The 27682-nt window shown below is 41.0% G+C and overlaps 3 protein-coding genes across 5 annotated transcripts; 2 read left to right on the forward strand and 1 right to left on the reverse strand.

Moving 5' to 3' along the window:
• The first annotated feature begins 2196 nt into the window (after positions 1-2196).
• Positions 2197-4578, forward strand: LOC108016812 (endoplasmic reticulum-Golgi intermediate compartment protein 2). Its single transcript, XM_017083612.4, has 3 exons — positions 2197-2684; positions 2752-3564; positions 4022-4578. Exons 1-3 carry the CDS (start codon positions 2564-2566, stop codon positions 4429-4431), a joined length of 1344 nt encoding a protein of 447 aa, XP_016939101.2. The 5' UTR covers positions 2197-2563; the 3' UTR covers positions 4432-4578.
• arg (arginase) lies at positions 4474-27197 on the reverse strand. Its single transcript, XM_017083614.4, has 5 exons — positions 26874-27197; positions 26025-26228; positions 25775-25961; positions 6324-6423; positions 4474-4965 (listed from the first exon to the last, which is right to left on the reverse strand). Exons 1-5 carry the CDS (start codon positions 27079-27081, stop codon positions 4582-4584), a joined length of 1083 nt encoding a protein of 360 aa, XP_016939103.1. The 5' UTR covers positions 27082-27197; the 3' UTR covers positions 4474-4581.
• elav (embryonic lethal abnormal vision) lies at positions 11705-22960 on the forward strand. 3 transcript variants are annotated; one of them, XM_036820188.3, is made up of 3 exons: positions 11705-11961; positions 13560-13835; positions 16479-22960. In XM_036820188.3, coding segments are annotated over exons 2-3 (1440 nt in total). In that variant the 5' UTR covers positions 11705-11961; positions 13560-13834; the 3' UTR covers positions 17918-22960. The 3 variants fall into 3 exon arrangements, with proteins under 3 accessions (XP_036676083.1, XP_036676086.1, XP_036676085.1); XM_036820191.3 differs by lacking the exon at positions 13560-13835; XM_036820190.3 differs by lacking the exons at positions 11705-11961; positions 13560-13835 and adding an exon at positions 15283-15519.
• Positions 27198-27682: the final 485 nt, after the last annotated feature.

Genomic DNA, 27682 nt, shown 5'->3' on the forward strand with positions numbered 1-27682 from the left:
TCGCAAAAATAGATGATGTACCCCCTTACAAAAAATGAAAAAATTGGTCAAAAAATACATTTTCATAAAAGTGATGAGGATTGTTAGCATTTTAAGCAAGCTGCTCAAAACAGTCGGTCTTTTAGCTGTACGCCTTGAATTGGCTGAACTACGATGAAAAAACCAAAAAAAAATGTCACATTTTTGACAAAAATCCGAATTTTGTATTTTTGACAAAAATGTAAACCCTTTTTTCGCCAAAAAAAATTCAGTTTTTTGGCTGCTACAAAGAAAATAAACGTCGGATCGAGGAATGTCATACCTCGTTGAGCTCGTTGCTTAATTTCCAATCCATTGGCATCCAAAACTGAAAATTTTTCATTTTTGCCATTTTTCGCAAAAATAGATGATGTACCCCCTTACAAAAAATGAAAAAATTGGTCAAAAAATACATTTTCATAAAAGTAATGAGGATTGTTAGCATTTTAAGCAAGCTGCTCAAAACAGTCGGTCTTTTAGCTGTAAGCCTTGAATTGGCTGAACTACGATGAAAAAACCAAAAAAAAATGTCACATTTTTGACAAAAATCCGAATTTTGTATTTTTGACAAAAATGTAAACCCTTTTTTCGCCAAAAAAAATTCAGTTTATTGGCTGCTACAATGAAAATAAACGTCGGATCGAGGAATGTCATACCTCGTTGAGCTCGTTGCTTAATTTCCAATCCATTGGCATCCAAACCTGAAAATTTTTGATTTTTGCCATTTTTCGCAAAAATAGATGATGTACCCCCTTACAAAAAATGAAAAAATTGGTCAAAAAATACATTTTCATAAAAGTGATGAGGATTGTTAGCATTTTAAGCAAGCTGCTCAAAACAGTCGGTCTTTTAGCTGTACGCATTGAATTGGCTGAACTACGATGAAAAAACCAAAAAAAAATGTCACATTTTTGACAAAAATCCGAATTTTGTATTTTTGACAAAAATGTAAACCCTTTTTTCGCCAAAAAAAATTCAGTTTTTTGGCTGCTACAAAGAAAATAAACGTCGGATCGAGGATGTCATACCTCGTTGAGCTCGTTGCTTAATTTCCAATCCATTGGCATCCAAACCTGAAAATTTTTCATTTTTGCCATTTTTCGCAAAAATAGATAATGTACCCCCTTACAAAAAATGAAAAAATTGGTCAAAAAATACATTTTCATAAAAGTGATGAGGATTGTTAGCATTTTAAGCAAGCTGCTCAAAACAGTCGGTCTTTTAGCTGTACGCCTTGAATTGGCTGAACTACGATGAAAAAACCCAAAAAAAATGTCACATTTTTGACAAAAATCCGAATTTTGTATTTTTGACAAAAATGTAAACCCTTTTTTCGCCAAAAAAAATTCAGTTTTTTGGCTGCTACAAAGAAAATAAACGTCGGATCGAGGAATGTCATACCTCGTTGAGCTCGTTGCTTAATTTCCAATCCATTGGCATCCAAAACTGAAAATTTTTCATTTTTGCCATTTTTCGCAAAAATAGATGATGTACCCCCTTACAAAAAATGAAAAAATTGGTCAAAAAATACATTTTCATAAAAGTGATGAGGATTGTTAGCATTTTAAGCAAGCTGCTCAAAACAGTCGGTCTTTTAGCTGTACGCCTTGAATTGGCTGAACTACGATGAAAAAACCAAAAAAAAAATGTCACATTTTTGACAAAAATCCGAATTTTGTATTTTTGACAAAAATGTAAACCCTTTTTTCGCCAAAAAAATTCAGTTTTTTGGCTGCTAAATAAATTTCCCGGAAAGTAATGGGGATTGTTAGCATAGGTTGTCAGCTGCTCAAAACAGTCGGACTTTTAGCTGTACGCCCTGATTTGACCAAACTACGATTGAAAAACTGGAAAGAAAAATCTCATTTTTGACTAAAATCTGAATATCGTATTTTTGACTAAAATCGGAATCCCATTTTTTCGCCAAAAAAATTCAGTTGTCAGCTGCTCTTTTAGCTGTACGCCTTGATTTGGCTAAGCTACGATCCAAAAACCGAAAAAAAGAATATTTTTTCAAAAAAACAGAATCTTTTTTTCTGCGTAAATACGAGCCAAGTCGCAAACCACGCTCCCACATTTTACATTTTCGTTAGCCAAGTCTCAAACCACTCTCCCCCTATTTTAAACAGGGTGACCCCATTATCCGCTCATTGCCAAGTGGCAACTCTGCTCCCGCTCAGCTGTTCTGCACACCGGCTGTAAATAAATCGTGGACTTTCCACAAACGCATTTGTTTATCCACGCCAACTCCCACAAGCCGGGCTTAATGAGAGCCACCAACTAGGACAGCCAGGAGCCACACACCCACAGCTACACCCGCACCCACACACCATACGCCACATTCCGCTGGAGGAGGAGGCAGCGGCAATATATCGTGGGAGGGGGCGTGGCGGTGCCCGGCGAGCTTCGGAGTACGTGGCAATGAAACTGAAACCCAAGCCAAATTGAAAGTGCAATTTTACAAGCGGTACCAGGCACCCGCAACCGAAACCATTCCAGTAGCAATCTCGAATCTCAATCCCAAAGTCCAATCCCGCCCAGCAAGATGACGGCCACGTTGCGTTACCGCGGCGACAAGAGCAATCTTTTGGAGTTCGCCAAGAATCTGGATGCGTTTAAGAAGGTCCCGGAGAAGTACACGGAGACGACGGAAATCGGAGGCACACGTAAGTCTGGTACTCTCAGCTATTACCCGGATAATCCCTAATCCATTTACTCCCCACTCTCTCTTAGTATCCCTGCTGAGCCGCCTGTTAATCGTGTACCTGGTCTACACGGAACTCCATTACTACTGGCACGAAACGGACATCGTTTACCAGTTCAAGCCGGACATTGCCCTCGACGAGCAGGTGCAGATGCATGTGGACATCACGGTGGCCATGCCCTGCGCCTCGCTCTCCGGCGTGGATCTCATGGACGAGACGCAGCAGGATGTGTTCGCCTACGGGACGCTGCAGCGCGAAGGCGTCTGGTGGGAGATGTCCGAGCACGACCGGCTGCAGTTCGAGGCCATCCAGATCCAAAACCACTACCTGCGCGAGCAGTTCCACTCGGTGGCCGATGTGCTGTTCAAGGACATCATGCGGGATCCGCATCCGGCGCGGGAGAGTCCCTCTCAGGTGCCCGCTGCTCCGCCGCCACCAGGAGCACTCGATCTGCTCCAGCTGCAGCCACATGGCCTTCACATTGGCCAGCCGGAGAACAAGTTCGACGCGTGTCGTTTGCATGGAACTCTCGGCATCAATAAGGTGGCCGGCGTGCTCCATCTCGTGGGCGGAGCCCAGCCGGTGGTGGGTCTCTTTGAGGACCACTGGATGATCGAACTCCGGCGCATGCCGGCCAACTTCACGCATCGCATTAACCGCCTTAGCTTCGGGCAGTACTCGCGGAGGATTGTCCAGCCGCTGGAGGGCGATGAGACCATCATCCAGGAGGAGGCCACCACTGTGCAGTACTTTTTAAAGGTCGTGCCCACGGAGATCCATCAGACATTCAGCACCATCAACACTTTTCAGTATGCCGTCACGGAGAACGTCCGGAAACTAGGTGAGTAAAGTGTCTAGGAAGTATATTTCAAAAGAATAAGAAGCTATGGATGCCATCTCCAATATTTAATATAAAAGAGGCCAATATCATATTGCTTTCCCAGTATCTTGTAGTAGTAGTAAATAGTCTTATTGAAATTCTATAAGGTATGGCTTAGAAAGTATATTTAATTTTAAAATGGCTCTTTTAATGTACAACAGACCATAATAGATCACTATGTCATGATCCCAATTCTAATATCTTAAACATTATTTTAGGCACATTTAAAAAGTTCTTTAGAAAACTCCTATAAATATTTTAGAAACCACTTTATCATATTACTTTACCTGTTACTAGTAGATATATTTCATAGGTTTTAAATATTACTTTATACACATTTAAAAAGTCCCAATGAGATTCCCATGAGTATATCTGTTGTAATACTTAACATTATTTAATCGATCCCTGTTACCCACAGATTCCGAACGCAATTCGTACGGCTCCCCTGGCATTTACTTCAAGTACGATTGGTCGGCTCTCAAGATTGTGGTGGACAACGACCGGGATGACCTGGTGACCTTCGCCATCCGCCTGTGCTCGATTATATCCGGAATCATTGTCATCTCGGGCGCCATCAACTCGCTGCTCGTGGGCATTCAGCGTCGCCTGCTGCACACCTTTGCCCCAGAGTTGTACCACCGGTTGACCAACACCAAGGCTGCTCCTTCGTCTGCTGCAGCTCCAACTGCTCCTCCCACTTCCGTATCGGGTTCCGGACAGACCACCCAGCCCGTCAACAACCTACTACACACGGCCAACCTGATGGCCAGCGTGGACATCTCGGCCTATCTGCCCACGGCGCAACCTAAGCTCAAAGCCGGCCTCTAGCCTTTTGGCCAGCAAATCTCAGTCCGCAGCTTCCCCCGTCTCTTTAAACTAATATTTTTGTTTATTCTTTCATTAAGATACGAAAAAAAATATGTAAGCACACACAAATATGGCAAGAATGTTGTACATAAATATTGATAAGCTCAAGAGTTAGCGCTGTTGTGTTGTTGATCCTAAATCGCTATCCAGGATGCCGGTGTCGATATTGCTCCAGTGGCCGGATCGTCGGTAGCCGAACATGCTCTTCAGGATCTCCAGGCCGGACTCCACGGTGGTGCGCACGTCACGCTCGCTGCCCAGCTTGGGGTTGATCTCCACCAGGTCGACGCCCTGCACCCGCTTGGTGTCCCTCAGTGCCTCCACGATGCTGATGCCCTCGCGGAGCGTCAGGCCACCGCGCACGGCGGTGCCGGTGCTGGGCGCCACATTGCTGTCCAGGGCGTCGATGTCGAAGCTCACGTGGATCTTGTTCTGCGGATTCAGGGCGTCCAGCGTCATCTCGATGATCTTGGGCACGCCCACCCGGTCGATGGTCTGTCGAGGGAGCGGATAATCAGAGGGAATGGGCAAATGGCGAATGATGGTTGAATGAATGCTTTTTTGGACTCTAAACCTCTTGTACAGCCTTATCTATCGTTATTTCACATATGGCTCTCTTTATGACTTTCAAAAAACATAATCTGTTTGCTTAAAATTGAAATATCTTTCTTAGTATATGTAGGTCACATAGTTAACCATAGAATCAAAAACCCGCAATCCAAAAGCTTTCCAATTTAAAATACTGAAAGCTATGATATAGGTCGGGTTAGATGGGTTAGATATCTAAAGAATGGCTTTTCTAGACCAATATCCCTCTTAACTAAAATGCCTTTAAGATTCTTATATTTCATACTATTTTGAAATCAAAGCTAGTAATATAAGGCCTAAAAAATTCAAATAAGTTGTTTTCTGAAATTGTAACATTCCAAAATGTTGCTACGGGCTTGGCTTGGTCCTTCAATTATCCTTCCTTATCGCGACTGTACAAAAACATCAGCGATAAGACCCCCGCCCATTGCACGTTCCCCTGTCGCATTTTCGCATATCTATTGGAAAATATTCCAATTCCGATCGAACTAATGAGCGACAATAAATTTGCAGCTTTGGTCGAGGCCGGATATTCGCACTGAAATCGGGAGCGAGGGCATTAAACCATTTTTCAACAGACGTCGATTTGCACGAGCCATAAATAATGGGCAATGAGCCGTTCCTGACAAGGATGCGAATGTGCTCCGAGTTCCCAACTGCGGAAGTGGCCAGGCACGTAATTTCGTGTGAGTCACCACCACCTTTTCTGGTTTTCGTTCTCGTTCTCGGGATCGCATCGGATCGGAAGTCCTGTAACAGGGGGTGGCAAAGTGGAGTGGGGCCGCAGAAGTAGTACTAGTATTGGTAGTAGCTGTAGGGTCTGTGACAACCCCTATAAATGCCAAGCTTACAACGGAGGGCGCAGGACGAAGGACCTCTGTGTAATGCCATCGGCAGTCACGCACGATCGTCACCCGATCCTGTCCTATAAACAGGGATAGGGGAAGAAACCGGAATTTTACAATTTTACAACTGGCAGCCAGACGGAAAAGGATGGGATCGCATCGGGAAACCAAACTGGAATGCAGTGAAATGAAATGCCATTCGGTAAAAGGACGATCGATGCTTTCTACCTAGGTGCGGCTGCCTTTCTCTAGTTTCTACACAGCGAGAAAATAACAGCATATTCAAATGATATCTTAGATTTAAAACATTACATTTCAAGTGACTACCATATAATACTTATGATATCATTATGTTCAATATTATCCGTTTTGCATGAAATGAAAGTAGACGACAAGTGTATTAACGCTCTGTGTACTCACATCCATCGCATAGTAGCGTATCCCTACTTTGTTCAATATGAACGCCTCGTAGGGGTCAATGTCCCGGAGTCCGATGTAAACCAACTGATCCTTGGGCAAACTGAAATGACAAGCAGAATACATCGTGATCAATAAGAAGGCGAACAGTACGTGGCATGGCTCTAAGAGTGAGGGGTAGGAATGGGATACTTGGGATGGGACCTTGCTATATGGCAGCATGGATATTATGGATAGTTCAGGGGAGTGGGTGGGCCGCAAACAGCTGACGTGTAAACAAATAGTCGTGGGTTCCAGTCGAGGGATCACTGAACTAAAAAGTGGAAGGAGGGGAAACAGGAGAAGCCCTCGAAGTGCGGGTTGTCTTGCCTTTTTGGGGTAAAAAAGAATGCAGCGAGGATCATTTAGGGAACCCCTTTGGTCACCGATCCTTAATGAAGGGGGAGAGGTCTTCAAGTTTGTGTTCCAGCGATCGTGTTTAAGTCTTTTTTTCTGACAACTCAATGGTGGGTTAGGTCAGGAAATGAAAACTTAAGGACTATAATAACCTTAGGTTATCTTCGCCAATTTCCATTGCTCAAAGTTCAATTAGGCCAAAGAACACAGTAATTCTGTTTACTCAGTTGGCGTTTAATCATATTAGAAACATTTCAGTGATCATGATGGCATACCACCCTGTGAGTCTTGGGATCACGTCAATAAATGGCCCTTTCAGATCCCTTTTTAAGGAATCTATTAATCCTCACCAAATCTGACAGCTTGCCCACCTTCTTAGAAGGTAATAATTGGATTATGCCGGTAGAGTTAAGTTCGCTGAATTTCTCCAGACAAGCTCTATTACTTCTTTGTAAGAGAATTCACAGGCTTGAAAGTATTTACTCGAGTATGTGAACTGATCATTGCTCATAATAAAAGCTCAAATAGGTTATTAGTAAGACACAAGTTAAGAAAAGAATTGGTCCCTAATTCTGTATTAAGAAATACAATAGCAAGTCAATATATCACTCCTTAATTTCGAATTTCCTTTGCAAAAATCAAATGTTTTACAGCTCCCTACTGCCTTCTGATCCTGATCCTGCCCCCCTTCGATCAGCTCCTTTTCACCTACTGCCTTTTGCCATTCGTGATCCTGATTAGTAGGCCAGGTGGCCAGGAGTCCTTGGCCCGATCACGATCGCAACCCCAAGGGAATGCAACCGAATCGGATTCAGAACGAGAGCAGGCTGCATCGCGACAAAGGTGAAAATGTCTGAAAAGGAAAAACGGCAACAAAAACACAACACAAATGGAAAACAATGCCGCCGCCGGCAAAAAGGGAGAGGGGAAGTGAGGGGAGGGGAGGGGAAAACGAAACACATGCCACGATTCAGTGCCGAATGTCCTGCGATCCCCCTTCTCCCGAAATATACATATATGTATGCCGCCCCTGGCTTCTATTCCTTCTATTCGATCGTGCATAGCTCTGGACTTTGAACCCGGTGTCTTATGGTAATTTTTATGATTATTACCATTAGTTTCGGGGGAAAAGTGCATCTGTCGCCGGCTGCAGATCGGCTCAGTTAGAGTTTCGATCCTGCAGATCCTGCAGATCCTGCCTGCCCAATCCGGATCCGCCTCGAGATCGTGGATCGTGGCTCGCGGACATTTGTGCAGTGAGACGTGCAAAGTTAAAAGCGCCCTAAGGATCATTATGTAAATATTCGAAAGAGCAAGGACCAGAAAGGGGGTGGCTATCACCAGATAGTACACAACACAAAATATAAAATAAAACTGAAATTTGTATATTCAATTTTAAGATATACTTTGGTTCTCACCAAATGGTCAAAAAGTAGGGGTCAGATTTTAAATTACATTTTTTTTAGCAGTTTTTAGATCATAGATTAGCCAAATCAAGGCGTACAGCTAAAATGCAGATAGTTTTGAGCAGCTAACATACCAAACTAACAATCCCCATCACTTTCAGGAAAATGAATTTCTTGACATTTTTTTTTCATTTTTTGTAAGGGGTAGCATCATGTTTTTTTGCAAAAAATGGAAAAAATTAAAAATTTTCAGGTTTGAATGCCAATATATTGGAAATTAAATGACGAACTCAACGAGGTATAACATTCCCCATACTGACCATTTTTTGCAGAATGGCAGCCAAAACTCTGACCTTTTTTTGCAGAAAAACAGGACTTTAGATTTTTATCAAAAAATACTCTTTTTTTTTGAGGTTTTTTAATCGTAGTGTAGCCAAATCAAGACTTACGACTGAAATCCTGGCAGTTTTGAGCAGCTAACATCCTAGGCTATAACAATTCCCATCACTTTTCGGGAAATTCATTTTTTGACCCAATTTCTCATTTTTTATAAGGGGTTACATCATGTTTTTTTGCAGAAAATGGCAAAAATAAAAAATGTCGAGGTTTTAATGCAATTGGATTGGGAATTTAATTACGAGCTCAACGAGGTATGACACTCTTCAATCGGATTTTTTTTTTGCATTACGGCAGCCAAAACTCTGACCTTTTATGTCAGAAAATCAGAATGAAAATTTTTCCCCTAAAGAAAAATAAGTCTGTACTATTTTTCCGAGTGTGCTGGACATTTCGAGTCCTTGTGCCCGTGTCTCCTAGTTTTTGGTGCTGCATAACTTTCGGTTCGGTTCATTTTTGTTACCGCTGTTCAATTTCGACTGGGTGTTTATGTAACGCTAAGGGTGGGCCAACGGCTCTTTCGGAGTACCTCCCCTTCGAGCCGGGTAAAAACAGAAAAAGAGCAGACCCTCCCATCCCAATGCATTTTCCCAGCTTTGTTGTAATCTTGTGTTGGGCCTGCTTTTTTAATCCCGCTTTGTTGTAACGCCGGGCGATTGTTGTTTGTGTTTTGTTTCCGCCGTGGCTAAAATGGATTAGACAACCCAACCCAACCCTTTCGCTTTCGCTTATGCTTTTGAAACCCCCCGCCAGTATTTCCCCTCTTTTTTTAATTTTCAAAAAGAATATAACTTGTATTGCCTACTTTTTTGGGGGGTAGAAGCTGCGGTGAAATGGTCGAAAGGAAGAAAGTCCGGGGAGAGCACATGGCCGCGAACTTTCTCTATCAGCATGCGTCAGCGAAAGAAAGGCTAATGTAATTTTAATGGTATTATCAGTGATCCCATGATGGATCCCCGATAAGACTCACACGTATCTGTTGGGGTGGGCACGAAGATAAAATATAAGGTCTGCATAAACTGCAAATATACTCAAATATACTATCTAGTATTTAACTTGAAAAATTATTCCCTCAATTTTAAATTGCAAATCCATTAATTCGACCACCACGGTAGAGACTTTGAGTTGAACTTACATATGTATCAAACATCGAAAGGGCGTTCATATGTACATATGCAGATTTGTATGCTAACCAAACACTTGCGACGCCGATCTGTCTGAATCCGAGTCCGCATATCCTGCGAGGACAGCAGTGGCACCACCCCACCACATTTCCGCTGCCACTAGCACCACCCTTCGGAAAGGACGACAAAAACCACCCCCGGCCAAAAGTTGCGTTACAGTTCTGAAAGTGCAGTGCATCCTGGATATGGTAAACCCGATAGAACTAAAAATGGTGTGACGACTCTTGTTGTACGCTGTTCGTGTGCCGGCAGAGGCTGAGTAGAGCTATTCCCTATCCCCGATTGATTTATAATAATTCAAAATTAAATAATCTCTTTGTAAAAAGTTCCATATAACACCAGTTCACTGTACCCAATTTCGCCAGTCTGAGACTTGGTCGCCTGTTTTGTAAATTGGAACAGAGCGTCCGACTGGAACAGGGTAAAAAATCAGCACATGGAACCGGAAGTTACAAGGGTTGGGGGAGTCGGCGGAGGGTGGCTATGTGCGATAAATGTATGTACGGCATATCCTATATACTACTATGTGGCGTGTCGTGTCGAGTGCCGAATGTCGAATACAAGCGCAATTAAGCACACGCACGCAACAAAAACGAAGGGAAACATTGAAAAACGACGGGATTGCAGTGTGTTGAAATTGAACCGACTCTTGGAAATGGGTCCTGGGTCCTTGGTCCTTATTCCTTGTTTTTGGGTTTAATTTCCTCGGGTAGGGGGTGTACGAGGCATGCTGCATGCGGAAACCACCCCAACCGTTGGCGTTGGTGGTTGCTAGTGCAAAAAAAAAAAAAAACATTATAAAGGAAACGGAACCATAAACCCAAAACAGCCCTTAGAACGCGGCTATTTGGCAAGGATAATGGTCGCGTGCATCATAAAACGGTTGACGACCTCGTTGGAAAAAGCCTATAGCAATGATTTCCAATACGATCAAATGCCTGAAAATCTGGGTTTGATGGTTCTATTTTTGAAAACAACGGTTGCGAACTCGCCGCTCTATACTCACGATAGGTGGCAACTCTATGCAGATCGTTTAGTTTAAATAATTTACTTGGGTGTACATCGGTTTCTGGGCTATTTGTAAGTTGTGTTTACCAACTTAACAAGACAAAATTATTAAAAATTTATTTTAAATAGCTAAATTGCTATAAGAGCGCGTGCATTTAAACGTTTCCAAGCAATGGAATTGGAATTGACAACTCTGACTCTCTCTCTCAGTTTTTTTTGCTCAGAGAGTAAACGCCATTTTGGTATCAAGCCGCTATTACACTCGCATTTAAATCTAGCAATTGCAATTTGCAATATTATAAAATAAGCTTTGTACAGAATTTAAGAATTTACTTTGCGTATAAAATACCTTAAATTTTGAGGGATACAATGAAATCATTAATGATCGGTTTATTTTCACGAACAACTTTCGTTGGCCTGTGTGAACACCGCATACAACTGAGAGCACAGCCGATGTGCATGGGTGTAGCAAAGGGGCTTCCCCTAATGAGCAACAAAATAATGATGTAAAATATTATATGATCTTTATGGAATTATCTCTTTACAAAAATTACAACATTTTTAATGTATCTAATAGTAAAATCCCTATTAAACATCAAAAACTAAAGTTTAAGTTTTCTATAAATTATGTCGTATTGTTAAAATATTTTTGTTTAATACCTCCCTATAGAGGACCTATGTATGTTCACAATGCCTACGTCACAAAGAAATGTATCTTCTTATAGCTAGCAAATGTATCTCACGGTGGGGCAACTAAAATGATTGCCCACTTAGCATTTCATTACGGAAACTAAAGTTTATTTTTGAAAATAATCCCCTTGTTGCCCCAGAGAAACGCTTCCACCCACGTCCATGTCGCCGCTCTTTTCGCTGCTCTCTCTCTCTTTCAGCGCACTTTCCACGCTCGCTTCGAACACGTATTGCAACCCCGAGAGCCGTGTGGAAATGGAAACCGAAACCGTACCGTCAATCCCTCAATTCGGCATTTCATTATTTCATTTCCACGCCAACCATCGTGCGCCGCAGTTCGAACGCTCCTGCCACAGCGAGTAAAGAGGAGAAAAGCTAGGAAAATCGAAAAATCGAATTCGAAATCCAAATCTCGTGCCTGTGTGCTCTTTCTGCAATTGATTTTTTTTTCCGAAAGTAGTGCTAAACAATAACCGTTGACCAAACTAAAACAAGTAACTGCAACTGGAAGCTAACTACAGCTATTGGCCGAATCGAGCGAATCTCAAACCGAACGAAAATGTAAGAATATCCCTCGGATATCCGGAGACTTGTGCAACCGAGCCAACAACAAACACAATAACAACAACAAACCACAAACAATCTTTATGAAATTGTAAACTATTTTTGTTGTTTTTTTTTTGCCAAATGATCGTGCCGCGCTGCATAATTGTGCAATTTATACACACATCTAATATGAGTGTCCACATATATATGTATATGCATATATATATACATATCTAATTTTTTCTGCCCGCTATACGCTAGTGGGTGTGTGACTGTGTGTGTGTTTGGTGTGGAAGTTTTATACATTCAAACAAATATTAATAGGCAAAGCAACAATATGCAATTCGGTGGACATGAGAGCGGCTAAGAGAAAGGAGGGGAAAATGCCAAAAAAAAAAGCAAACCTCCAAAAGAGAAGGCGGAGGGGAGATGGGCGGCGGTTGGTCAGATTGAGAGGGGGGCGGCTAGTAGTTCGGAGATAGTAGTTGCGTTCAAATCTACGCCTCTGTGTGCTGTGTATCTGTAAATGCTTGCTGCTCAAATTCAAATCTGTGTGCGTGTATGTGTGAGCGGGAGAGGAGAGTGGCATCTATCTGTGTGTGTGTGCTAGAGCGAGAGAAAAAGGGCGCAGCTAGCATATCGATTTTATGTGCAAGGAAGGAGCATTGTACGCAACAACAACAAAAACAACAACAGCAGCAGGAGCAAGAACAGTTAACCGATAGACGTATGTAGACATTTTGCGAGGGGAAGGGGCGGAGAGAAGGAGAGGGAGAGAGTGGGTGGCTGAGATATTGGCAGTAAACAAAACGCCGGTTGCCATAAAAAGCAAACGCACTCACACACACACACACACACGCAAACAGAGACACCAAACAAAAGCAGTGTAGTAGTAGCCAAAGAATTATTGTAATTGTAAACCAAGGGGAACGCGCGCGGAAACGCAAATTGGGACAGTTCCACATGTAGATTCACAACAGAAATGCTTTTCAAACACTCAAAACAAAAAAATAAAACAGCGCGTGTTTAGTTCCAAGAACAACAACAAATAACTTATAGATACTAAGTGACATTGTGTGAGTGTTTGTGCGAGAGAACGCGATTCGTTTTAACAAAAAAGTCAAATACATACGCACGCACTTACGTATATGTGGGTATAAAAACAATAGCAACCATACAATGTATCTACGCCCCCCGTCCCCCACCACCCACCGACCACCCCCCGTTGACCAGCAGATATACAAATCAGTGCAACCGCTGAGCAAGAGATATTTGGGTATTTCAAAATGACGCAAAAATAGCCACTCACACAATAGAATTGTATAACAAACAATACCTAAAATGCTCTCGCTACTATGTATAATATTTTTGTTATGCCTTTTTTTGCCAGTGGAATATGAATGATGTGATTGGGGGAGGGGGAAATCGATAAAATCGATTTGCGATAACAAAAACGCACGCACAGCAGCAGCAACACACACAGGCGCACAAAAACACATGCATACAACACCCCCAACTAAACCAAAACCAAAAAAAAAAAAAACTACTACCAGCAAACACATCGAATTTACCGCTTCTTTTGTTTTGTTTTATTTTTGTTTTGTCCACATCAGACGACTGCGACGACGACGCCAGCGTTTATTTATTAACAAAAACGATTACATTACAACAAACACCAAAGTCCTGGACCACCGGAGAGTGTGTGAGCGAAAAAAAGAGAGCGAGACCGAGAGGGAGAAAGTACAAGGAGGAGCGCGTAAGGGCGCGCGCGCAAGGATTCCAAATTCCAGAGAGAACTTAACAAATTAATTCACTTTGTTTGCTAGCCAAACAAGACAACAACAACCACCTCCCCCAATAACACACACTCGCTCTATAAACTAAAACAAGTGAGTATTTAAAAGACGATGGGCTTTTGGCCGAAGAGAGCATGCTAACGGTATCGGGGATCGCAGGACGAAAGAGAGCAAGAGAGAGTCGGGGAGAGTGCCTCAAAAGGGTGCGGTGTCGTGTGAAGGCGATACAGTGGCACCTCTACAATCAGAACTTTCCTAACTTAAGCTACTTGAAATTCAAAAGGATACAGCAAACAAGTAAATTTGTTATACCCCAAAGTCCGCCCATGGAATAGTAGTTCCAACTATCAAGGTTTGACTGTAGTTGCCAAGGCGATGGTTGAGTGAGCGAGACCACTGTCTGCCTGTCCCTGGGTCAGAAGTGGGTGGAAACGGGTGGTATGAGATGACGACATGTGTGCGCGTGACCTTTTGACTCTTTCGTGAGCACTTCAAAAAAAAAGGTGCGAATTGGCATAGCGTGCGAGAAACCACAGGAAAACATGTCCAATATGACCAACGTATATTTAAGTTTATTTACCCAGCTTGCCAATTAGTTTTTCTTGAAAAAGACAAACTAGTGGCAAAATATGAAAAATACTTTCCTTGAACTAGCAAGTAACAACTCAAATGGAACTTTTGGGGCTTGTTCAAATTCGTTTTTCCCCGTGTGCATTTTTTGTAAATGATCTAATGCTTAATTAAGCAATTCATTTTTCAAACATGGCTAGGGGTTTTTCCTCTCATTACATGTACGTATGTTGCTTAAAGTGAAAACCGAATTTAAAAATTACTTTAACAACATAATTATTAATATTAAGCAAAAAGCATTAACACAATCCAAAATGTTTGGGTATAATGTTCATTTAAGTTAAGTTATCCGACTTACACTTTAAAAATTCTGCATGCAAATCAATCAAAATGCTGCCATTTCCACGACGATCGCTTTTTCGGACAGCCTTCTGTCACTGTCGCACTTAGTTCATTGAACCGAAACATCCGCTAGTTTTAGTCCAAGCAATAAACGATGGCTGTCTCTCTCTCTCTCACACTCTCTCCACAGTCGCCCCCTCGGCCGCAGCCTCTGCTTTTGCTTTTGCTGCCCTTACAGCGTTGCCATGTAAATGCGAGACGAGAGCCGGCTTTGGGGGTGGCAATGCCGTGCGTTTAACCCTTAAGCGGTGGCAAGTTCCGCTTGTACATAGAAGCCACCGTTCTGCGTTTCGTTTCGCCAAGGAAATATTACAACTTGTTTGGCCAAGGGTGGGTCTGCCTATTGCTCATTTTTAGTGTTTTTCCTTTTCCGAAGGGGTGCGAGTTGATTTCTGGCATGTCCTGGCCCCTTAACTTAACCCTCCGTCTGCCTCTGCCGCATTACATAACTGGGCGGGGTACAGAGAAAGAGAGAGAGAGAGCGCTGTAACAGTTTGCCGAAGAGGAAACGATTGAGAGAGTGGGTGGGGGTGGGAGAGAGAGCAATGGTAAGAGCGCAAAGCCTGGCCAGAAAGTCCTGCGCTCGCCTCAGAAGCATCCTGTGCCTGTGACGCAGCGGATCTGGTCTCGCTTTTAGCTCTGTAACCACTAACTTTAACCATAGTATATCAATTCAAAAGCAGTGTCAACGGATAAATTTTAAAAGCGCACCGCAAAACGAAAGCAACAACAACAAAAAGCACTCAAATCACCGACAGAGCAATAGCAAAAAATTAACTAAAGTTCAGTTCTTCCAGTGACGAAGGTGTGTGTTTGTTTTAGTGTGTGTGTGTGGGTGTTTCGTTGTCTGGAGAGCTTTGATTCTCAGTGTGGGCGTGGGTGGAGAGGAAGGTTGGAATAGACACTGAGAGAGCGGCCGGGAAAGAAAGTGGGCCGCTGGGCGGCGCCAGTGAGCAAAGCTCCTTCGGCTAACCGTTAACCGCTAACCCACAGAGAGCGAAACAGCAGACCAGGGATGCAAAAAATTTGGGGTCCTTAAGAAAAATGAAACCAAAAAACGAACTAGTCTGGATGAAAATGTAGCGTTTCAAAAGTGAATAACTGTGCATATTCCTTGTGTATGTGTTACAAAGAAGTCCTTTGAACGAGGTCCTTAAAATAAATAAGTGATATCCCAGCTTACAATTAAACACAAAGTGTAAAACTATCACAAGCGACAATAGTTTTCTTAAAATTTCGATACGAAGTGCTAAAATTGCATATACAGAAACAAAAGGATAATGTGCCTAAAAGTAGGCAATAGTTAAGTAGACGATCACTTAAGTTTCAACCCCTTTTGTACTTTGGAAATTAGTTTTCTTCTGATAAATATTCAAGATTGGTAAATAAACGAATATATTTTTGGACCTTGAAAGTCATAGATAACTGGGGTAATGTGAGAAGAAGAATCTTAAATAGATCAGTCACATCATTAAGTATTTACTCAGCTTATTTTTTTTTTACTGAAGTACCACTTAACATCCTTATTAACTTATTATATATTATTCCCAATTATGGATTATTAAATTGAATCCTTACGAACCACTAGTCTATAGTACACCCACTAACCCATAGTAGATATCAAAAAGACATGAATAAAAACTACTAACACATCATGCAAATGGTTTAATCTTGACATTTAACTACTCTTTTCATGCGCCTGCCCCTGCGTTGGTCGTGCCAACCAACTCAAACTCCTCGACTCCTCCCGATCCCACCACCCAGTGGACTTTATGATGGCAAATACCGGAACCGGCGGCGGAGTGGAAACACAGACGCAGCTCATGCAGAGTGCAGCGGCAGCCGCTGCGGTGGCGGCAACGAATGCGGCCGCCTCCCCCGTACAGAATGCGGCCGCCGTGGCCGCTGCCGCCCAACTGCAGCAGCAACAGGTGCAGCAGGCGATCCTGCAGGTGCAGCAGCAGCAGACACAGCAGGCGGTGGCCGCGGCCGCTGCCGCCGTCAGCCAGCAGCTCCAACAGCAGCAGCAGGCTGTCGTGGCCCAACAGGCGGTGGTGCAGCAGACGGCGGCGGTGGTGCAGCAAGCGGCGGTCCAACAGGCGGTGGTGCCCCAGCCACAGCAGGCGCAGCCCAACACCAATGGCAATTCCGGATCGGGTGCCCAAAATGGCAGCAACGGCAGCACGGAGACGCGCACAAATCTCATTGTCAACTACTTGCCGCAAACGATGACCGAGGACGAGATCCGCTCGCTCTTCTCCAGCGTCGGCGAGATTGAGTCGGTGAAGCTAATACGCGACAAGTCGCAGGTCTACATCGATCCCCTCAATCCGCAGGCGCCCAGCAAGGGCCAGAGTCTGGGCTACGGCTTCGTCAACTACGTCCGGCCGCAGGATGCCGAGCAGGCGGTCAATGTGCTGAACGGTCTGCGTCTGCAGAACAAGACCATCAAGGTGTCGTTCGCCCGGCCGTCGTCGGATGCCATCAAGGGCGCCAATCTGTATGTCTCGGGGCTACCGAAGACGATGACCCAGCAGGAACTGGAGGCCATCTTCGCCCCATTCGGAGCCATAATCACGTCGCGCATTCTGCAGAATGCCGGCAACGATACGCAGACCAAGGGTGTGGGCTTCATACGGTTCGATAAGCGGGAGGAGGCCACCAGGGCCATAATTGCCCTGAACGGCACCACACCATCCAGCTGCACGGATCCCATTGTTGTGAAGTTTTCCAATACGCCCGGCAGCACCAGCAAGATCATTCAGCCGCAGCTGCCCGCTTTCCTCAATCCCCAACTGGTGCGACGCATCGGAGGCGCCATGCACACCCCGGTGAACAAGGGATTGGCCCGGTTTTCGCCCATGGCCGGTGACATGCTGGACGTGATGCTGCCCAACGGGCTGGGCGCGGCGGCGGCGGCGGCAACAACGCTGGCCAGCGGACCAGGCGGTGCGTATCCCATTTTCATCTACAATCTGGCGCCCGAAACGGAGGAGGCTGCGCTGTGGCAGCTGTTTGGGCCCTTTGGGGCTGTGCAATCGGTGAAGATCGTCAAGGATCCCACAACGAACCAGTGCAAGGGCTACGGCTTCGTCTCGATGACCAACTACGATGAGGCGGCCATGGCCATTCGGGCGCTCAACGGCTATACCATGGGCAATCGGGTGCTGCAGGTCAGCTTTAAGACCAACAAGGCCAAGTAGAGTGGCCCGAGTGGAAGTGGAAGTGGATAGAGATGCAGAAGCAGAAGCAGCAGCAGCACCCCCATTATCCTGAATCTAAACATCCTGACACACACCACACCCAACACACATATATAAATATGCATGGTATAACGGTAACTAAGCGCAACAAAACAGTATGTGTTAAACACACACGAACAAAAACAAAAGAAAAACAAGAAAGTATCAGGCAGGAGAAAGTACTCTCTCTCTCCACATGACGACACAACGAAACGGCGTGAACCACTCCCCCACCCCCAAAAAAAAAACCCAAAAACCTTTTTAACTACATAAATATCCTGCTCCAAATCCAATTCCCTAAAAACCGCCGGCCAAAAGCGTTGCAATAGCAAAATTCTTCTTGTTTAGCATTTAAGTAACAAATCATTAACTAAACGAAACAAACAAAAGAAAGGAGCTGCCTGAAGTAGAAGAGATTGAGGAAAGTAGAAGTGAAAGCAGAAGAGCAGGGGAGTGAGAATGAACAATGAGATTATAAGGAAAAATTGCAATATGAACAACACTATGGCAGCTGTGGAAAGGTCAAAGGTTGCCGCAGTCAAATTAGTCGCAAAGCAAAACAAAGAAATCAACCAAACACACAAAAAAAGAAACTATGACAAATTTAACTTTACTAGCAAAAAAGAAAATGAGAAATTTTAAAAATTTATTAACCTTAAGTAAAACGCAGCAATGAAATCTTCCAAACAAATGAAAAGAAAAACAAAAAACATGAAATCTGTTAGTTACACTCCAACTTTTTCTACCATAAAAACTTCAAAACTTGATACTAAAAAGAGTAAAACAAAAACAGAATTAAGAAATTAGAGGAGTTCAGTGTCTAGGATTTATACATGGTGCTTATAGGACATCAGTTTGGCTTGATCGAAGAGGGCTAAAAAGGGACAAAAAGTATTCGAGGGGCGATCGAGAGGATCGAGCATATATAATAGATATATATACATAACATGGAGGCTGCTACAGTATTACAAGAAACATAAAACAAAAGCTACATACTTAACAAACGAATGGCAAACACGGGCACGTTTAATAATTCTAAATATATATCCATATGTATATGCGATAATTCTATATCTACCTAGATATACACTTAAATATAGAAATTTAACGAATTTTTTTTATGTTTTGTGTGTTTGTTTTCTACACTTAGAGAACGAAAAACCCGATTGGATCAAGCCAAACTCGTGTCCTTTGAGCACAACTACACGCAGTGAAAACTGTAAAAATATATAGAAAACATATAGCATGATCGAGGGAAAGTTAGCGAACGGAAAACAAAAGTAATACAATAATTTATGCGCAAATTTGAAACGTTTTACTAAAGTAAATAATTGTTAGTGAATATTAATACTGTAATTGTGCGCGTGTGCACACGTGTGTGCGTGCAGGTATATAGCTCGCTATGTACAGGCACTTGCTGGCGTAGGCACACCTTATACACTTTATATAATGTATAGTTCAAGGAGCAAGTAAGCATAAACAAAGGGAAGATACTTGCTAAACCAAAAAATTTTTAGCGTTTAAACAAAGCGTAGCACAAACAATTACTAAAACCAAAAAGAAAGTAAAGCAGAAACAACCATTTTTTATATGACAACAGTTTAAAACAAAGTAAAAACCCGTAAAAAACAAAAAGAAAATGGAAAATATGTATGAGGGGCGTGAACAAAAAAGCATTAGCAAGCGATTTCTCTAGCCAAGTAAGTTGACAAAAAGGATAAGGGGAAGGGCTACTTATAGACGAGGATAACTCCCAGCACATCCTACATATATAATACCCCATAAACCCCATGTCCAAACCCAAAAACTTTTGTGCAATTTTTGCGTTACTTTATCAGTTATCAGTTGAACTTCTATATATTTCTTTGCTTCTTTTGATTGTTAAAACGAGAGAGTGAGACACACACCAAACACACATAAATATCTACATATATGATTTCGATTCTGGATTCTATATTCTATATTCCGTATTTGAATTAAGTTTTGTTTGATTTCTTTGTTTGCTTTGTATACGAATTGTATTTGATAATAGGCTCCTGCATCCAGTCCATAAAACCAGTCAGACCCAACCATGCATATTTATACGAATGATTTGTGTTTAATTTGTTTATAAAGTTAACCTAAGATGACACACCCCAACCGATTTTGAGTTCTCTCTCCGAATAGCATAAATTCTAAACCTAAGTTTCAACAAGCATTGAACAGAAACCCCAAAAGCGAAATAGAAATTGATTTAACTTTGAATATTATTACGATACCTAGTGCTATGTGTAATCAGATATACATATATTACCATATTTATATATATATATATCTCACTAAATATAATTATTTTTTTGTATAACTATAGGCCAACAAAGAAATCTTTTTTTTTTTGTTTGAACAAAATTCGCAACAAGAACTCTAGTCAGAAGATGGAAAAGAAGAAGATTACGATGAAGGAGAAATAAGTTTCGAGGCAGCCGCATATAGGGAGGAAAAGTAGATCAAAACCAAAAGAACTATGGCAATTTCTAGGTAATAGCACGATTACGATACATTGAAGCGGCCTGCTCCCCCCTTTCCAAAGATTTAGCCCCTCGAAACCCATAAGAGAAGATGGGAGCAAAGCAAAGGGCAAGCATCAAGTCAAAATGGGGATTCCCCCCGATTTGACTTTCTGCTTCTCCGGATAAATTTGCAATACATTATATACAACCTGCTAGTTTATTTATACACCCACATAGAAACACACTGTAGGACAGGAAATCAGGAAGAAAATCCTGTGGAAGCGAGGATTATGTACTTGATTTTGTTTAATTTGTATTTCTGTCATCACACACACTCACACACAACACACACACACACATACATATATGTATATGTATATTCAATATTTAATTTAATTAACTAATCCTTTAATATATATATATATATATACTTATATTTTTTGTCATCGATGATCTAATTAATTGTATTAATTCTAATTCTTGTGCAATAGTTTTAAAATGCAACTAACGGCAAAACAACAGCAACAAATTTTCATGCATCTCAAACTATAAATTACAAATTATAATTTCATTAAGTGAAGAAAACGAGAAACGAAAAAGGAATCTTTTACGATTATGTAACTTAAAAGTATCATTATTCTATATACCGCAAAACGGGAAGCAAACGCAAGCCACAGCAACTACAAAAAATTAACAAAATATACAATTATTTTTTAAGCGAATTTGATATGTATTTCTTCGCGTACATATATTTATATCTCATCATTTTTCTTTACCTATTTAAGTAAGCGAAGAACCAAGAAAACAAACGGAATCGAAACAAAAACATTATTTATTGTATTTTTATAATTACGTAATTTAATTTAATTCAATTTGAATTCAATATTCCTTTGATTTTGAGCAAAGCGAAGATGAACAAGAAGATTATGATGAAGAATTAGTCTAATTATACACACAACACATGAACAGAGAGAGAGAAAACGAGTGTCTCTATAAGATCGGGAATCTATAACATCCCAAATCTCTCTCCAAATCTCCCAATCTCCCCTTTTCTCAATATCTCTCTATTTACTTCCTATGTTTGGTTTAATTTTAATTTTGTACCTTGTATTTTATTTCGTTTACCAACCATTTTGATTTCGTTTCAGCAAAAACCTTTTATGTTTCAGTTTTAGTTTTAATTTATGATTTTATGCTATACCCATTTGATTTGTCACAGCAACATGAACACAACCCAGCGGTTTTAGTTGATATCTTAGCTATATACGATCTGTGTGTATGTTAACATGTAAATCCACGTGAGCTAAAAGATTCCTGTGAATCCTATCAAATGAATATTATGATTACGTTTATTATTATTTAGTATGGTTTATTTCCTTTCTTTGGTTTTGTGTATTTTGCTTTTTGATCTAAATTTGCCACGAATTATGTTGGAAAATTGCGATCCATTACAAATTTATGTTTACTCTTATGATTTTATTTGATTTCCGCACCAAACAAGTAAAAAAAACACGAAGAAAAATTTTACTTTCAATAAAAAAACACTTGATGAAAATTTTAGCATCATTTTTATTTATTTGTTACTTTTTGGTTTTGTTTGTTTTTTAAACTGTATGATTTTTCTACCTTCAACTACATGTTCTCCCAATCCTGAAACCCCAGGATTATCTTCTCTCTCTCTCTCTCTCTCTATTTAAACACTTAAAAAAACCAGACTGTCATTGGAAGACATAGGAATCGATCTAGTCAAGGCCTATCTATAAAGATGGTGCCATCGGAATCAGTTGATCTCAGCAAAAAAGACATTCCCTATAGTTCCAAGTTTTGGTTTAGTACTCGTAACCCCGTGAAAAAACAACCCAAAGACATGCATTCCAGTTTTTGTTGCTCGGTTTAGAGACTCTGCCAGTTGCGATATTATTTGTGTGCAAACGAAAATACTTTTAATTTGTGTAATGCCATTAAGTTTAGCGCTTATGATTAACGAATCTCATAGTTTAGTTTAGCAGAGAAAGTACAGTCACCACTCCCTCGATTTACGTATATGTGGGGGCATGTCGCGACATGTCCCGTGTATGATTTTGAACCTGTATCTTTGTATTGCTTAATTGTGTGTAATTTTTGTAATTTTTAGAGCAAAGTTTATCTATCATTTTGATGGGCAGGGAACAGGAGAAGCTTAACGATAGCGTTAACGATTACACAAATGATACCGTTAATAATCATTGACAACAACAAGGATATATATACCTTTCTATATATATTATTATTATGATTAAAATGATGACGACGGCGACGAGAAGGAGGAAACTATTTAATTTATTTTATTAAAATATTTATATCGATTAATTAATTAATTAATAATATTTATCACACATTTCAAATGATATTTCAAAATGGAAAACAATACAAAACAAAAAAAAAACGAATACAAGCAAATGAGAAAAAGATATTAATATTATAAATGTATTTCAAAATATATGATTATGAGTTTTTCTTGCTTTTTGCATATATATGTATATCTCTCTATATAGTATATATCAGAACACACCAAACTTTTGTTTCAAGATTGAGTTGGATTTTGGTTACCTTTACATTCTGTTTGTTTTCAGATGTGGTTCTTGATTTTTTGAATTTCAATTCAGACTATGTTGGAAGTTCTTTCGGAGTTATGATTGAGTTGAAATGTATTGCTTTCTCGTTGGAACGTTACAATTTGGGTTCTCCTTACGTTTTCTATATTTGTCATTTTTCATCTTAGACGAATTTCACTTTGGTTTTTGGTTCCTTTCTATCAGTATATATATTTTTACAGTGTATCTCACACTAACACACAGCTACACAACACACTCTCTATTTCTATTTCCAAAATTGATTTCAGTTTGTTGTGTGCCCCCTCTCGAAAAGAGTATGCTCTTTGTTTGCTCTTATGATTTCGCTCAGTGTATTTTGAACGTACGCTTCTTTGGTCCCAGTGTATTAATCCAGCTGAGAAGGAAGATTTAACGAGATGATGATGTGGAGGGCCTTACTTTGAAAGGAAGACAATCCGATTCGATTTTGATCCGATTTGATTTGAGTTGATTCCCCTTTCGTTCCTTTCGTTGTGGGCCGACTATATATATATATATACATACATATATTCCCGATCGATCCGTAGCCGATTTTCGTTTCCGGATTTCCGATTTTCAGTTCGTTGTTGCAGTTGTTATATATTGTTGTATTGTTCGTATACCTCACTCACTTTTATTGTTTCGTGTGATTTTTCGGTAAGTAATCAGAAAGATAGCGCATCGGAGATCGGACCGATCTGGCGCCGATCTGTACTATTTTTGGCACACATTTTTTCCCAATAAACATTTTGTCAGCAAAACTGATGATTTCTCTAAATGGTTTCTTTCTCTTTTTATTAATCTATTTGTAGCAAAATAAAAAAAAAACTGTAAAGTTAACACATGAAAATCCTGCAGCAAAAAGTATAATAATTTACGAAGCATTTTCTAATTTGTTTCTTTCTCTTGATTTATTTTCAGGCGTGTGTTCTTGTTGTTCGTTCGATTTTGAATTGAATTTATGCAAAAAAAAAAGCCAAAAACAAACAAAATATATTTCAAACACATTTCTTCAAGTTGAATTTCGATTGAAATTATTAATTGATTACTTGGTTAAAACGATAATGATTGTGTAATTATATTGATTGATTGATACTTTAATATTAATTGTAATTATTTAAAGCATAAACCACAGATGTCCCCAGATCCCGATCCCCAATTCCAGATCCCGAAACCCCAATCAATGTACATATGATGTACATACCTGATTTGTATTCCCCACACATGTACACACAGAGAAACACTTACGTTTTGTATTGTAATTTCAAAAGAAAACCTTAGCGAGCCACAGAAAATTTTCAATTTCAAAGAACTCGAATTTGAAAGCTTTTTCTAGTTTATAGACTTGATTTTCAACCAGCAAAGCACTATCCACCATCCTCACACCAACCACTATCCATTAATATCTCAGAAACTAAAATTTTTTAACCAAAAGGGTAGCCAGACAGCCGAACTTTTATAACTCTGAGTATCTTAGATTGAAAATGTTTTTTCTTTGGTGCAATAATCCATATTTATACCAAATTATTTATATCGTTTTAAACATTGAATATAATATTTGGTTTGTATCTTTTGACAAAGATTGGATATTTGTTCGATTTATAACAAGAAGAATTGATAAATTTATTCTGTTTGGGAATTATTATAATTTGGAGTTATGAAAATTCAGCTGAGTATTTATTTAGTTGGTCAACAGTCTTCGTCTGATAATGTATATAAATCTGATTTCGATTTTCGTTCTTATTTCGGTTTTCATTCCGTGCCAGTCATTCTGTCCGTTCAATGTGATTATTTGTGATTTGTCGTGTATATGGGAGTATTCCTATTAACCAGCCTTTGTTGTATATTTTGAGTTCGAGTCGAGAAGAGTTTGAGTTTTTCACAAAGCCACTAAACCGAAGAACAAAAGCACTACCCACGCCAAAACCCCGCCCCCGAGGACCCATGTAAAATGCCTAGTTATAGAGCGCTATATATAGATACGATTTTAGAACGCGAGAACGTAGAGCTCGAATTTTCGTTTGATTTCCGGGGATTCCCCGCAGCTTGGGTTCCTTTTTTAACTGTGATCTGTGATTTGATCTCTCTTCAGTTAACTTGTTTTCTACCTTCTCGACTGACTTTCCAATGCTTGGAAGAAAAGCACGAAACCGAACTGCCCAAGGCAAAAAGCAATGTGTAAATTAATAATCTATAAATAAGCAGATTAAAGGTTGATAGCAACTAAACCCAAAGACTGAGGCAAGCACAAAAAATACTATGAAACCAGAGAAAAACAAATCGAAAAACAAGAGTCAAAGCAAAGAATCAAACCAAAAAAACAAAAAAAGCAAGTAATTCTTAGTTCGTTAAGGCAACTGTGATAAGGCGAACAAACCCCGCCAAAAACCCCCCACCCAGCAAACCCCCACCCCAAAAACTCCCAAAAAAAATCAATATATATAATATACATAATATGGAATAAACAACCCCCCCGAGAGACTTAAGTACGACTTGTCTAGCTGTAAGCCGATCTATGAAAAATGTGCTTTTCAAAACTGTGTTGTGTATTTGTGTTTCTGCATTAGGTCAAAAGGATTTCTCTAAAAAAGGGATCTATAAACGTATAACACTTTAAAAAATAAATTTATAGATTTTTTTGTAAAGAGATCTTGTTGAGTGAGCAATGGAGCACAAATAGGCAGCCCAGGAGAAAAGCACACTATTCTAACACTCACCAGTTGGGCGCAATATCCTGGAGGCCGGCGTGCTGCCAGGTGGTGCGGAGCTGTTCCAGCAGAAAGGACACGGGCATCCCATGGATGTTGCCCGACTGCGAGGTGCTGTGCAGATTGATGTCCGCATGCGCGTCGATCCACACCAGCGACAAGTTCGGCGTGTGCTGCAGGTGTCCGGCCACCGAGCCTGCAAGAGGGGATTGCGATGCCATCAGGACGAAGGATGCGAATGCGGATGTGGAAGACTCACCGAAACCGATCGCATGATCACCGCCAATGGCCAGGAACTGCGAGTTCTCCGCCAGCATCAGCTGCACCTGCTCGATCAGGGCACGATTGCAGGCCATGAAGTCCGCGTAGTTCCGGATGTGATGGTAGTGCACCCGCTGCTGCTGGAGAAGGGGCTCGTCCACGGCGTACTGCAGGTTTCCGTAGTCCCGTATCACCAGGCCATCTGGGCAATAAACCATTTATTTACACCGCAACTTTAAAACTAGTTTTATTAATGGGGAGCACTATATATATCATATCTCGGATCAAAAAATTATATTACAATCCTAAAACTTCATAGAGACCATAAGGTGAGAGTTATTCAAACGATCAGTAACACATTGTATCACTCTATATCACATTTCGGATCAAAAAATTATATTACAGTCCAGTAAATCACAGTGACATTCCATATAATATTTCGGATCAACAAATTATATTAGGATCCTAAAACTTCATAGAGACCATGATGTGAGAGTTATTGTAAGGATAAGTACCACATTATAGAACTCCATATCATATTTTGGAACAAAAAGCTATAGAAGCATCCTTAAACTTCATAGAGATCATGATGTGAGAGATATTCAAACGATCAGTACCACCTTGTAGCACTCTTTATCATATTATGGATCAAAAAATTATGTTAGAATCCTTAAACTTCAGTAGCACATTGTACTTGAAAGCTAAAACAGTGAGGGGTACTCAGAATGAGAGATTACCGGAAAGACAACGCTAGTTTAGTCTGGTTTTGATATTGTATTTTTGTTTACCAAGTCTGACCTCAAAAGTGAGATCCCAAATCGACAGGGAGCACGAGCACCTAACTCACCATGACTGCTCTGCAGCACCTGACGCAGGCTGCTCTGGCGCAGGAGATCCGGAGCCAGCTCCACGCCCTGTTTGCCCTGACCCTTGGCGAAGGGCACTCCAATGATTCCCAGAGTCTGCTCCGGTTCCGTGGAGGCTGTCCTTCTTCCGGTGCTCTTGGCCCGATGGAGGCGCAGACACCTCGAGGCTAACTTACGGCTCCACCACATATTGCGTGTGTGCTTTCGGCCTGGGGATCTGATGGGTTGGCTCTGCTCGCAACGCTGGAAGATCCGCAACTGAGGAGCCGGAGTGGAGGAGACAACGACGGCAACCACAATGAGCACGAATGACAACTATCTCTTGGGCTCTGGACCCCCTGATAAAGCTTGTGCGACAGTTCAGCTGAGATCGGCGGACATTGTAGTGGCTGTGTGGATGGAGCGGGAGCCGCTGGATGGGCGATAAGCCGGCTATCGCCAGATGACCTTGATCCTGGCTCTGACGACGACAGCGGCGATGGCCAAAGCGACACTCTCCACAAAGGCAAGACTTGGGCATACTATTCGACTTCCTTAACACCGAGATATGTCTAACAATCATTACTATCATGGCCTACGAATTTCCTAATCATTTCTCTCCATTTCAAATTAATTTCATATAACACGAAAAGAAAATAATACAAAGTAATATGATCTATTAAACAGAACCTTCAGTTAAGTTCATCCTATTAAAATATGAAAACTAGTGCAAAGACAGATAAATATAATACGAAATAACAGTGCAATATTTCCTTTAAAACCTTTTTTATGACATACAAAATATCATCTT

This window comes from Drosophila suzukii, chromosome X, assembly GCF_043229965.1.
Source record: "Drosophila suzukii chromosome X, CBGP_Dsuzu_IsoJpt1.0, whole genome shotgun sequence".
Lineage (NCBI taxonomy): Eukaryota > Metazoa > Arthropoda > Insecta > Diptera > Drosophilidae > Drosophila > Drosophila suzukii.

Bases quoted from the DNA above. Each gene is read 5' to 3' on its own strand.
- LOC108016812 (XM_017083612.4), top strand. From the start codon at position 2,564: ATGACGGCCACGTTGCGTTACCGCGGCGACAAGAGCAATCTTTTGGAG. The intron at 2,685-2,751 runs GTAAGTCTGGTA...ACTCTCTCTTAG, and splicing joins GACGGAAATCGGAGGCACAC to TATCCCTGCTGAGCCGCCTG. The intron at 3,565-4,021 runs GTGAGTAAAGTG...TGTTACCCACAG, and splicing joins GGAGAACGTCCGGAAACTAG to ATTCCGAACGCAATTCGTAC.
- arg (XM_017083614.4), bottom strand. From the start codon at position 27,081: ATGTGGTGGAGCCGTAAGTTAGCCTCGAGGTGTCTGCGCCTCCATCGG. The intron at 25,962-26,024 runs GTGAGTCTTCCA...CCCCTCTTGCAG, and splicing joins TGATCATGCGATCGGTTTCG to GCTCGGTGGCCGGACACCTG. The intron at 6,424-25,774 runs GTGAGTGTTAGA...TTGTCATTTCAG, and splicing joins CAGGATATTGCGCCCAACTG to TTTGCCCAAGGATCAGTTGG.